General features: G+C 42.1%; 1 protein-coding gene across 3 annotated transcripts in view; it reads right to left on the bottom strand.

Annotated features, from left to right (window-relative positions):
- Window positions 1-11262: 11262 nt before the first annotated feature.
- TECPR2 (tectonin beta-propeller repeat containing 2) overlaps window positions 11263-13694 on the bottom strand; it is a 40120-nt gene continuing 37688 nt past the window's right edge. For all 3 annotated transcript variants that reach the window (XM_048949667.1, XM_048949668.1, XM_048949669.1), the window contains exon 20: window positions 11263-13486. In XM_048949667.1, the coding sequence (XP_048805624.1) occupies window positions 13332-13486 (155 nt within the window). In that variant the 3' untranslated portion in view covers window positions 11263-13331. The remainder of the gene's footprint in view (window positions 13487-13694) is intronic.

Below are 13694 nucleotides of genomic sequence, written 5' to 3'. Positions count from 1 at the left end.
CAATTTGCCACTTGAACTATTTTAGCAGTGCAGTTCCCTTCAGAATCATACAGAACTGATGCACTGAGGGCTAAGAGGCCACATTCAAAATATTAATTTCTTTATTCATGAATTCATCTTGGTTAGAAAAAAATAAATTGTAGAATGAGGTGCTATGTTATTCTTTCTTCAGCAGAAGAGCAGTATTTCATCACTAAAAAATATCTCCATACTGCCCACACACTAAAAGATTAGCCATACCTCTGAAATTTGAGATGTAAGGAAGAAGATTGCTATTCTTAAACTGATAGCACTGAAAACGCTTCCTCGAAGAGCAAACGTTCCTTGGGAAGCCAAGAAATTCAGGCTCCACGTTGGAAAGCATGTAACAGCTCTAACTATTCTCTCTTCAGCCAACGTGTTGGTGATAAAAAATACAAAACTCCAAGGAACTTATCCCTCTCTTTGCAGCTTAATGAAAAAAAAATCCATGTTGTTAAATTTTTCATTGGAGTACATTTTCTCCAGCGCTGTTGGAATAATGCTGTGGAACTCTTCCAAGACCAATGAAAAGTGCAGCAGTCAGAGCTAACTTGCACATGGAAAGTGTGTGGAGGTCAGGGAGGAGGCAGAGATGGGGGGGCTGGGAAGGTCCCCCACCAGCTTTCAGGTAATTCACTTTAGTAGACTAATTTACTTCAGCAAATGGAATGCGTTCCCCCCTCAATATGGTGCGATGGGTCCAAAGTCAGCTAATTGCTGTGCCCCTCCTGTTATTCTAGGACAGAAGTCAAGCCTGTCGCTGCCTTGCTGAGCCCATGCTGGGATTACTCTGCTGAAGGTCACTGACAGACCTCACCACGCGCGCCTTGCCAATGTGTCTGGTATGCTTCATCTAGCAACGTGGGCAAACCGCACCGGTGACTGCACACATCACTCACCCAGCTGGGTCCAGGCTTGCTTTCAAACAGTCACAGCTTGGAAAGAGGCTGGGGCTTCTCAGCCTTGGAAACAGAAGTCCACTGTTTGGCCGCAGAGCAAGCAATAGCAGCAACAGCTCACCTCACAGCGACTTGCCAGCACGCCTGTCCTACACCACCAGGCCCCTGACACCACTGTCAAGCTGAATAAAGCAAACTGGGGTGGTCATTTTGTCTCTGCAGATGAGCACTGCCAGTACTAGAGTCAGAGAGCTGACCACAAAGTGAGGGTAAGGAGATTCACCAGGTCCTAACACCACAAGAGCCCACAGGTAAGGACATAAGATCTTCTGTGTGACCTCACAGATTAATGCAGGCACAGAAGGCATCTTGCTCATCTGTGGGAAGTGCTTTCAAATGCATACGCAGCTATACAGAGAGCCAGTATTCTTGAAAAGCTTAGTTATAGCCAGCTCTTCTGAAAAGCCTTCCATCATGAAACAACAGGAAAGATAACAAATAATTCCCATGTGTTACACTTTAAAATAAGAACATTGCTACCCACCTTTTAGTACAAGCTGATTTTATTTGCTAAGAAGGCCTGAAACAGTCTGATTCTGAAAGAAAGGGGAAGAAGCAGTGCATTACTTTTGCTTTTTTCCTCTTTGCAATCAACACCTCTCTGCAGCTCCTTTAAATATTTCGGGAGTCACAACATTTGGCCTGCCCAGCACCTGCCAAAGGAGCTCAAGCCTATTTTGATTGTGCGCAGCTCGGTTAAAAGGTGGATTTAGGATCTTCAACAATCTTCTTTTACCCCAAATATTAAGAACTTAAACTGATGAGAACACAAAACTGGGCAGCTTACTGTAAAGGGTGTTTTTAAAACTACGTGACATCTACCTCAATGCAACTCCCTGATGTATTTTTCTGGCATAAAAGCAGGATCGTACCATAGGCTGGTAGGAGTGCTGCCAGAGGCAGGCACCTTCCCCTCAGCAGAAGATGCAGGTGTTACACACCTGAAAATAACTCCCCTCATGAAGATGCACAGTAATGGAATATCACGCTCCAAATCCGCTTAACACAGCACAATGAGAACCCACTGCAAATAGATGAGCATTTCAGAGAGAAAGAGGGCTGTTAATGAACAGGCTCCTCCGTGTGGACAACTTCTGCAAACTGAACCAGACAGGCATCAAGTTGAGAACAGGAAGCTGAGCGCAGACAGCTGCAGGCAGAGGCCATGGCTATGGCAGAGCTGTAGTTAGACTGCTTTGAAATGAAGCTGAAAGTAGGAAGCACAAAGCTCCAATACAAAGGCATGTAAAGACAGCGACAAGAAGTGGGACGTGGTGCCAGGTTTGTTTCCTAATCTCTGTTTGTCCTGTGTCTACCATTCAAGTTGTACGGGTTTTTGACTTGCAATGTAACAGATTTATTGACATCAGCAGATTATTGGGCATTGCATCAGCCATCTTCAGATCAATGCCCCTAACAAGACAAACAAGGCACCCAAGCCTTGTGCTTAATATTTAAACTGTAAATCCTTGCAGACCAACTTTCTTAACACCTTTGTGGCAGTACCTCCATCACTTGCTGGTGCCAGAAGCTCTCTGAGGTTGATGACTGATAAAGTGGTCACTCCTCCACCTGTGCATGTGAAAAAGAAACTGCCAATTCCTTGCTCAGACCACATATATCCATCATATACTGTCAAATGCAAGAATCACATCTATAATTTTGCAAGGCTGCAGCTCCCACTGGTTTATTCCTGCTGCTTCCATCAAGCAGGTATGCATACATGAACAGCACGAGAATGGAAGGAGCAGACCTCTCTTGCAAAACACATTTCATCATTCACAGCAGGAAACAGAAATACAACAGTTTGCAAACAAGGAAACAAAAAAGCACACACTCAAAAAAAAACCACCCAAAACAACAGAGATTGTTCACTGCTACAAAAAGAAATTCAACTGGGATAAAAAAGGTTTCTTCTCCTCTCATTGGCCTCTGAAAGGACTGATAGCTCTTTGCTACCAGGTGATAAATAGAAAGATCACATAAATCAACAACGCAAATCTTCAGGAGCCTCAGATGATGACAAATTGGTCACATTTACAGATCATTGCTGAGGTCTGTGGGTTTTGATCCCTGTATACAAGTCCAATACAGTCTTAGATGAGCTCTCCCCTTCAGGAGAAGCATTTAGCCCCAAAATTCAGGCTTGATGCAACTCACCCTGACTCATGGTGAAATACCTACATAGCTGGGACATGAGGCAGGACCATGGACCCATCCGCACTTCCCTGTGTTCCCTATTCAGGGCCAACATGAGGGCAGAAAGCTCCACAGATCCCAGCAGGGAGGTGAACAGGGAACCAGGCCAGCCAAGCTTTCCCTTAGGCTCCTCTGCTAAAAGCAATGGAAGGAGGCCAAAGGAAGAGAGAGAGGCCATCACTTCTAGGCAGAAAGCACTTGGCTGCACATCTCTGCCAGGACAGGCAGCAGCCTTCCAGCTCTGGAGAGAACATCAGGGAACTGCTGGGCTCTGATTCAGCCTCAGCACCACAGCTCAACTTCTGCAGCCCAATGGCTCCGATGACAAAGTGCCCATCCGCCCATCTCTTCTCACACACCAGCAAACAGGCAGCATCTTCAGACTCTGGTTCAATTTGGAAGACTGAGTATGCCCACATTCTCTCCGTTCACACAGCTTCCCTGTCCATGACTGCCCGTCTGCCCCTCCGTTCCAGCCATGTTAGTAATTACTGTTTTGATGTAGGGTGTTCTTTTGTCATCCCGCTGTTAACTCTTTTAATGGTGCAAGTTACAGTAAACATGTTAGAGCATTTCACATTTATATTTTTAATGCGGTGTCAAACGTTCAAAGCAGAATTTTAGAACAAAGCCTAAAATTTTAAGTAATTTCTAACTCACTGTAATCGAGTCCCTTGAGCAGCCGAGTTCTAAACGTCCTTTCCTACAAAACTATCTGCTAGTGCTCCAATGCTTTCTCACACTCCTGTAACAAGGAAAGCTATGAGTTAGTGACTCAAAGTGAAAGGCAGAGGGATGCAGAAGCTCAAACTTATTTCAGTTTGTTGTTAATGACCACACAGGCAAGACTACAGTCAACAGCAGGCTGACAAAACAGTCTTGAGCTGAGTGAGGGAGGTGACTTAAGTGGCTGCTTGTCCTAGGGCTGGGAAGCCACCGCATCTGCAAGGAGACAGGACAGACACAAATATTTTCAGGCTTGCCCAGCAGGAGGGATGCTAGGACCTTAGGGACCACAGAGCTAAGGAAATGCACTGACAACACCACAGGGCTTCACTTGACAGTGAATAAGATGGATGGGTAGACCTCTGCCAGTGATAGCTGCAGCAAACACCTGGCCCCAGCAGTGTGACAAGAACCATCAGCGAACTCCAATGCTGGAGAGGGAAACATGCTATCAGAAAAAGAGCAGCATGCTGTCAAGTTTGTCGTCTTCAGATGCCCAAGGTTTGACTCAGCAGCAGCACTGGGGATGTGGTTATACCAAGAACGCCTGGGCAGAAAAACACCTTCTGAGACAGACATGAGGTAAGGAGTTGCTGGGAGACAAGACCAGTGAGTCAGTTGCTGATTCACTCATTGGATAGAATATTTCAAGGACAAAACCTCAGTGCTGTTTGTGCACATATTGCTCAGGTTGTCTCCCCTATGGAGAAGTCGAGAAGTGGCTGTCCTGTTGGAGCTCTGTACAGCCAGGCAGACCACGGGGCCAAGCACCACAACATCTGTGCTGTGAGGACCTGAGGCCTTCATCTTTTGGTACCACGCAGTATCAGCTATGCTTTGGTATCACACAGCTATCAGCCATCACATCTCCTCCCTGACCAGTTTACTGAGTACACAAAACAGTTACAATCCCAGCTCCTCAGATAGAGCTTTTTCCTCAAGTGATGTCAGCAAATGCTGTTTATCACCAGAGGTCTCTGGCTCAATAATCACCCTGCGGTGGCTGGTAATCTTCAAGCTGCACACAGCAAGCTGGCAGTCTCATTCTTGTCCTTCAACAGTCTGGTCTATGCTGTCGCTGCAAACAACATTTTTGCTTGTACAAGTCAGAGAGCTGTCAGGCAAACATCTTTCCCTATTGCCCAGCTAAGCCTACGGGGGCAGAAAAGAGTCACAATTCTCTGCACTCTGTTCTAACAGCAAGACTAAGTTCCAGCTCTCTTTCTACTTCTGCTGAATGATGGGAGGTGAAGAAAGGAGCAGCAAATTCCTTTGTTGCCCTGACATCGAGGAAGTGCCAGGCAAAAGAAAGGAGTAATGCAGAACTTGGCTCTGCCCATCTCCGACTCATGGGAAAAGTGTTGCTTAGAGAATGCTCCGCTTTCTAGGGGATGCTAAGCAGCACTGAACATTCACTTTGGGAGGTGACAGATCCCAGCTGGTAGTCTGGATCTGCGTGCATTCACCTTTTCAGCATTTACAGTTCATGCATGGAGAAGTAGTACTGCACTGTGCCAAAGCTTGGGTATTGAGCTGCAAGGGGATTCAGAAGTCTTTTGTTCCAGAACCGAAAGAACTCCTTCCTGCCCACTGCTTGGCATTTGATGCTTTAGAAACTGGTTGCTCAGATACCAAACAAATCTTGTGCAGGCTCCCTGTTAAAACAAAAGCAGAGAAATGTATGTAACCATATCCCTGCTTTAGACTGTGACCTTACCAAGTTCCATTTGTTATTTTAGGCCACAATGAAGCTTTACTCAAGACACAAACCTGACACTGATGCAGTGACTCAGTAGGAGACACCCTTTGCAATGGGACACACACTGAACCTTCACTCTTAAAATGGGATGTTATAAGCACCACAAGTATGTCTGATGGCCCAGGCATTAACTATAGCGTGGCAGAGAGACGTGTGCCCTACCTTTGTTAGCTGGTCTCTGTGAAGAGACAAGCCCACTTAGCTATCTGAGCCAATGGCTTTTAGTTTGGCTAGTGGGCTGTGCTGTGAGAGCAAGACTTGAGCCCAGAACCTACAGAGAACCCATATCCTTTCAAAACATTAAGCTCTAACATGATGACTGTGGCATTTTTGGCTGCCTTCCTAGTTTCCTAATCTCAGCAATGGGAAAACACTGCTTTGTTGCTCACTCTTTGTTGCACACTGTAGAATGTACTTGTCCTGACTGTCGTGCTGTCCTCGAGCATACACCCTTGCTGTAAAATGCAAGCTTCACACTCAGCTGAACTTCTGGTTAATGAGTCACATCACCCTGCTCACCAACCAGGTTTATGCCTTTCTGAGTAGTGTTTGGAAACCACTCCTGAGGACAGGAAGTCTGTCAGCAGCAAACCTTCAACTTCTACTTTCTGTTTGCGTGCCCTCTCTCTTCACCTGACTATAGGTAAAGACAAATTGTTTGCTTCAGAGAGCGCTGCTGCCCAAAGGAGACATGGAGAACGATGCCATGGCTCACTTTGGTGCAAAACAGAAAATAAAAAATAAAGGGTAACATGACATAGCTCAGGCCTGATGAAAACAAAAGCTGATGCTAGACATGAGCACCCACTTGCGGAAGGCTAACGTCTGGGAAGAAAGATTATAGAAGCCAGCACCTGGAGCCTGCCAAAATGACATCAATGCATATCTTGCACCTTCAAAGGCTCTTTCTGCTAAGGGCACTTCCACCTACCAAACAGAACAAAAAGGCACAAATACTTAGAAAGGAAAACAAAATGACACTATTTATATAGAAAAAGAAAACAACAACAGTCAAGCAAAACAAGAAAAGATTCAGTGGCTTAATGGGTGTTCTCACCCCTTGATATCCTTATGAGGATTGTTTCTTCCCTTTATCTGTGCTAAATGACTCACAATGGAACTGCCACCATTTCCTATCAAAGACAGTAGCAGAGCCTAAATAGCAGGCCTATTACGAGGACATATTTCCTGCCATTAAGATTCTTCTTTGCTCACTCTTCTTCTGTAGGCCAGAATTATTCTCTTCAGCATCCCCTGAAACCATCATATCCCTACCCCAAGTGGCATCCATGTCAAAACTTCGAGTCACTGCCAAGAAGAAACACTTGGTACCTGGCTCTCACTTCAAACAAAGTAGATGCGTTTATTTTGCAAACTCTCCTGCCTGGGATGGTTTCCAAAAGCATCCTTTGTTTGGCTGAACACAAGCAGAGCTGCCTCTAAAGATACCATATGGTGATATTACCTTAGATCTTACTAATAATGTTCCCAAAGCCATATTCATGTCCATTGTAGTGAGAGCTGTCCCTATAGATTTATATAAGGCAAAATATGAAAGACAAGTGTTCCAACATTCCCTACTTGTCTGGCTGTGTTTAGGCCCTAATAAGAACTGGTCCTAATAGATATGACAGCAGAACTCAGGGACTGAACAAAGCAGAGCTTTTTAAGAGGAAACTGAACTCATCTTGTTCCGTATGCTTTGAAAACCTCATCTGAAAAGACATGGGCTCTCTTGCTCATTAAAAAAAAAAAACCAACCAAAAACACACTTCACTTCCCATTTTAAAAGTTCACTATTAAGATCAGGTTTAAGATGCTACCATATTGCAAACAGCCAACACTGGTGAAAAGTGCTGGAAAGGACTATGGACAACGGTGTATCAGATCATGGTTGGACTAGATGATCTTGTAGGTCCTTTCCAACTTTGTGATTCTATGATCAGAAGTATCACAAAACTGTATTGGCATTAACTTCCATTTACACAATTAGCAGAGCTTGAGGAGGAGCAGCTCTGCTGCCTCCTTGAACCTTAATTCTTGGTGTAGAGCAATTAAAATAACAAGATGGGAAGGGAAGGCCACAAACAAAACACTCAGAACAGCCTCTACAGAGTCCTGTGTTCTCCTCCCAGCACTGTTTTGTATGGGCACCATGTAATCATGCAGTTACGCATGGAGGATGGGAGAAAGCACCCTGTACCGGGAAAGAATGGGATGAAAAGAAGTCAGCAGGTTTTAAGAGCAACAGGATTCCGCTCTCCAATTTATCTGTTCTCAACACAAACATTTCAGATTTCTATTGTTGTTCTTTAGAATGAACACCTCATGCTGACAGTACATTGTTAAGCAGCTAATTAGAACTGAAGCCTGAGATCCTCCCTACACAAGCACCTCTGGCATCAATGTTAATATTTAAGAAGGTTGGCATTATTATTACAGTAATTGTAAAGTGAATTAACAGTGGTAAACCTGTTATTTCAAAGCATTTCACCAATCACTTCCAGTGCTCTCCCTAACTTAAAGTACTTGACTTCCACTACAGCACAGTGGAACTTGGTGCAGATCTGCTGGTTCATGTTCCTTACCCCAATTTGGAGTGCTGGGCACAGCTCATGGAGGGAACAGACTACACAGCCCATCTGTTGAGGCAGAGCACAGATTTTGCAGGACAAGCGTGGGAGCTGAGCAAATAAAATCTCTGTCATTCTAGCACTCACCCTACTTTGCACTTCCAGTGATCAGCTGGCTGCTCTGTCCCCTCTGACAAGCAGGGATTGTGGGGTTCCTTGCTGGCAGCTGCATTCCACCCCCTGCAGCACAAATGAATTCATTCTTTTTCAGACATGCCCCGGCTGCTTCCCCAGGCGCTTGCAGCAGGCAGCCTGCTGGGCACTTCCCTGGAGATTCCCTCCAAGTCTTTTAATTTTTCTGATTGTGCTCTAATTAGCTTGACTTTTCATCTGACCCAGGTGAGCTTTGCTAGATTTACCCAGCACATGGCTAGGCAAGATCCAGCATTGTAACAACCTCAGATAGGAATCATCCGCTGTGTATTCTTACTTTGTGCTTTACAGACGTAACATCTCTACCATTTCACCATTCCAATACAAGATAACAATAATGCACATGTTCCTCCTGGAAGAGGCTCACTGTACTGATTGGGTCCCAGGTCTACAACACCAAACCAAAGTCAACTTGTGGAAAATCAAGACGGTAAATACAGGATGTTGATGAATTTCTGTAGACATCTTTTAGCATGAGGTCTTCAAGCACAAGCATTGTAAACTGAAGACTTTTTCCATTTGCTGTATCTGCTGTGAGAGAATCTCAGCTAAGGACATGAAAGATGTATTAGAAAAAAAAATCACTGATTAATTCCATATTGAATAGAAACAGTGAATAATATCTGAAAGATTAATCCATCTTCATCTGGCATTGTTCAGATGTGCATATTTGGTGCCTCTGTCAGGCTACAAAACTCAGCACGTTTTAGTCATTTCTGAAGGCCAAAAATAGGGCATTTTTTAATCTCTTATAACACTACAAAATATCAAAATCATTAGCTACTTATTTAGATATTTATTATCATTAGTGTCAGCTTTTAGAAAACTTAAATATATTTGATTTCTAAGTTCACATTTCATTGGAATATAAAGTTTCTCAAACAGATCTTTACTACCTGTACATTTTTCCCCCCACCAGCATCAAGTAGGATTTTAACTTCATGGCTAGTGTAACAGCTTTAATAGATGCACTGAAACAGCCTTTCAGTCAGACAACATCAAAGACCAAGCAAATCATAACAGTGATTTCACCTAGCTTCCACTGTGCCACGGTCTGCAACTGAACCCCAAACCTCTCTATCTTCATTTTGAGTGATGAGAAAGCCACAGTTATTTCTGTGATAAACCTAGATATCACCATTCAGCAATGTAGGCAGATTATTTAATTTATTTAGATATGTTAATTGTTATCAGTAGAGCTCTGGCTACAGTAATTCACAGAAGATAATGACTGCAACTCAATTTCACTTTCCACTAATTAAAATCCAGTCCTCTAGATTACAAGTTCGCTTCTGTTCTGGGACAGTGCCATGGTTATTTCTAATTGGAGTAACTTAGTATCAACCAACCAGGGTGATCTACTTGGTTTGGCAAGGGATAGCTCTCTTTGCTGATACTTGGTGCCATAATACATGCCAAGTTTTACTTTCAGGAAGGCTATAAGGGGAATAAAACCTTCATCTCGCATTCTATACTTTAATTAAGTGTCTTTAATTAAGATCTTATCTCTTTACTCATGAAGGCAGGAATAGGATATGGATAGGCTGGTTAATGGAAAAACTAAGGACCAGAGATTTTTCACCAAAGTAATTAGTAGACCTGCATATCTTCACAGATTATTTATACTTCTGTAATGGCTAATTAAAAAGGCAAACCCACAGGCATTCAGGCAACTGAACTGCAGGCCTTTACATTCATAACATAATTTACTGAAAATCTATCCAGGACTCCAATAGAAACAACCAGCTCACTCATTAAGGGGGCATTTGTGAGGAAAGCGAAAAGATAAGCCAGAATGCCATGCTAGTCTGAAATAAGCCACGGGTGCCTTTGAGACACCTGAGCACTCAGCTGTCAGGAAAGGAGAGTCAGAGCTGTGATCTCCTGATAGTCACACGTCTGGGAGGAAGTGGATTTCTTGTACGCTGCACCAAAGATGCTCTTTGCAGAGGTGTAAACACTTATTCCAAATTCTCTGCGCCTGCATAAATAAACCTATCTTTAAATGATGACATAAAGTCATAATTAAATATTCTTATTATCATTTTCTTAGCAGTAACAGCGTTTCCTAACAATTGTATTATCTCACTTAAGCAATTAAAGTACTGTGACAATTTTAAGTGAAAAACTTGCTTTGCACCGTTTAACATTATTTCATTCTACTTTTTATTGCTGCAACACAGAAAAACCAGTGTTATTTATGTATCTACACGGGTGTTTCACACCAACTCACCTTGGGTATCTGAACTTCCGTAAGTGCTGACATAAGGATCACTGCTCTTTAACAGAACAGCCTGATGCTGTAAAGAAGGCTAGAATTTCCCTGCAGGAACCAACAGAAGCAGATTAACCAGTTTGTCAAGATAAAAGCTATGGTAATTAGTAAATACACAGCCATCAGAATTTGAACAGGATTCTTATAGCTGGAAGCAGGCATCAGCATCAGAATTGTCATTAAGTATGACTACACCTTCTTGTGAGAAGCTACACAGGTCTGGGCTCTGTCAGAAAACAGCTCTCCTGTGTGGGAAATGAAGCCAGGGGAGCTTTATATGTCTCAGAAGCGGTTACAGTTAAAGGCCAGAATGACAGGAAGCCTTCAGGTAAGCTCTGATATTGTAGAATGCAAAGAAGGGTATGGTTACAGTATCAGGTACAATCACCTTGACCATTTTTTACCATTTTATCCTGGGTAATAGTAGGATAGAGGTTTCATAAGCATGTCTTTCTTCAGCAGCAAGACAACTTCCAGACAAACAGAACTCTTTGTGAACCATACGACAGATGAGTCTTACCACAGTACTTTATTTCTTAAAAATCTAGTTTATTGCACTTGTCTCAAAGCACAAACGAAACAAAAAAACTAAATACAGAAAAAAAGGGAAAAAATATATCCTAGTTTTAACAAAGCTACCCTAAAAAGTAGTCTGAAAAGAGCTCTTGACACCAATTTAATATTAATGACCATAGCAAGATACGGTATTATACAGTAAACAAATAACTAGCAAGCTCAAACCATTACTAAGATGACTCTGAATAACGTAATAGAAAAGTGTCACTATTAGGTAATGCCATTGTACTTAAGCACCTGGAGCTTGGCAAGGTGCAGAGAAGTACTTATATTTCTGCTCCAAAGTGGCTGACACAGAAGCTGCCAAAATATACTTTTAAGGTAAATTTCAGCATCTTTGGGGTCCTCAAGATACCAAGCTGTGCTTGCAGAAAACAGACTGGGTTACTTCATGAATCAATCCATTACAATCCACTGCCAGACTGGCTAAAAAAAAACCAAAAACAACCTTCTGGAGTAATCACCATGTATAGATATAATGAGGCAAACATCTAATTTGTAAAAGGGAAATAAATCCTTCTTCCCTGTAAGACTGAAAGATCAGACTGAGACCTCACAGCCAGTATCAGAAGTGGTACTAAAAAAAAAAACCAACACAACGTGACATAACTTGGTTCTCTCTCCACAGATGTACATTCTCACCTTGCACCACGTTTGTTCCAAGTTTAGTGCAGTACATGCACGACCTATTCTGAAAAAGAACAGAGGTTAAAAAGAAAACATCCTTCTCCATATGTGCTAAGTTCTCAAAACAGAAACATCCCCACAATTTAACACCCGGCCTTTTTCTGAAGCTGGCTCATTTACAGTATTGGTTAGCAGCTGCTTAAACATTCTGATGATTTGTATGCTTAGAACGAATACAAAATAACTCTTCCACCTACATACTGAACTCAGGTTCTCTCATCTATAGTTCTATTGCTTAAAAAAGATGAGGTATCTTTCAAAGAAGATTTAAAGAAAAATAACCTGCAATGACTAACTTAGGTTACTTCCCAGTTCATTACATACTTCTGCTGCAACATCTGTACGCATAAGACACTTCAAAATTTAGCTAACATAGCTAAAAGTTACAATATTGTTAAGTATTTTCTCACAATATCTCAATTTTAATGGGATATACAGGTAATTCTATCAATTACCATTTTACTTTTAATACATCTGTGTTTGGTACTCAAAACAATTTGAGTCCAGAGGTTAAAGCACTGGCTGGAGGCACAAACGTAGCACAACAGGTATCATGAAAGCTACTCTGTACATTCCTACTTTGTACTAGAAACTCAACATGCAACTTTCTTCTTTTCCAAAGTGGGACTTACCCCTTAAAAATTGTCAGCTCCCTGATGGCTGCATGAAATGGGGAAAAGTTCCCTTGATATTATGTGCAATCCAAACTTCTCATGCTAGAAACAAAATTTCTAAATGCTGAATGTTAGTATAGCCTTACAGATGTTTATATGGAAATGGACCAAACTAAGCTCATTTCAACACTGTGAAATCAGGATGTTCTAAGATCTCTCTAAGAAATACCTTCCTTTATTTTCTTCCATGCTGCAAGGGAAAAGTCATTCTAAACATACACAATAGTTGAAGAGCATTTCTAACAGTTTGGAGTTCCACATAAAAAAAGAAATTGAGAAATATTTAATGTTTCTGATGTAGAGAAATATTTAATGCAATAGAATTTCTTCTCAAAGTAAGTACACATGTATTAGTGTGCATGCTATTGTGAAATAGTCACTTTCACAGCTAATCAGATTAAGTTAAAGAGTTATGTTTTCCAAAGGAGCTGCTACAGTAGTACAGTATAACTGCAGTATGCCACATCTAAAGAGTCTCCCAAGAGAGACTGGAACAAACATCAGAACTCACAGCTTAGAGGCTATTTAACAGGTCAGTTTTTTAATACAAAAGTGCTAATATCACAAGGTCCAGTATGAGTGGCTTTTACATCCAACATTCTGTACATACATTACAGAAGTTCTATATGCCCTTCTATTTTTTTCACTGCTTCACAAGTTTGAGGGACTTCATATCACTTCCCATTCATCTTCAAAATCATCAGGGTGAAGCAGAACAGAAGTATCGTTTTTCTGCTGGTTATGGGAATGGCTAAAGGTCTTAGTGAGGCGCTGGAGAAGGGATCCTGAAGAACTGATCGCCCACAGTTCATCCAGAGGGGTCACTGTAAAGCATGAATTAGACATCTTATAATAACAGTAGAAGGGTCCAGTAACATTAGATAAATAACATTTGGATTTATTTTTTTTCTAATTGTACCTAGGGAAGGTTTTTACTGATGTGATAAAAGCTCCTTGATGAAACTGCCAGGCCACGAAGCTCTCCCTGCTTATGGTCAGCTTGAACACCATCAGGCAGAAATCAAAGCAGAC

This window comes from Lagopus muta, chromosome 6, assembly GCF_023343835.1.
Source record: "Lagopus muta isolate bLagMut1 chromosome 6, bLagMut1 primary, whole genome shotgun sequence".
Taxonomy (NCBI): domain Eukaryota; kingdom Metazoa; phylum Chordata; class Aves; order Galliformes; family Phasianidae; genus Lagopus; species Lagopus muta.
Note: the sequence above shows the minus strand (reverse complement) of the source record. Positions and strands in the feature narration are given on the sequence as shown.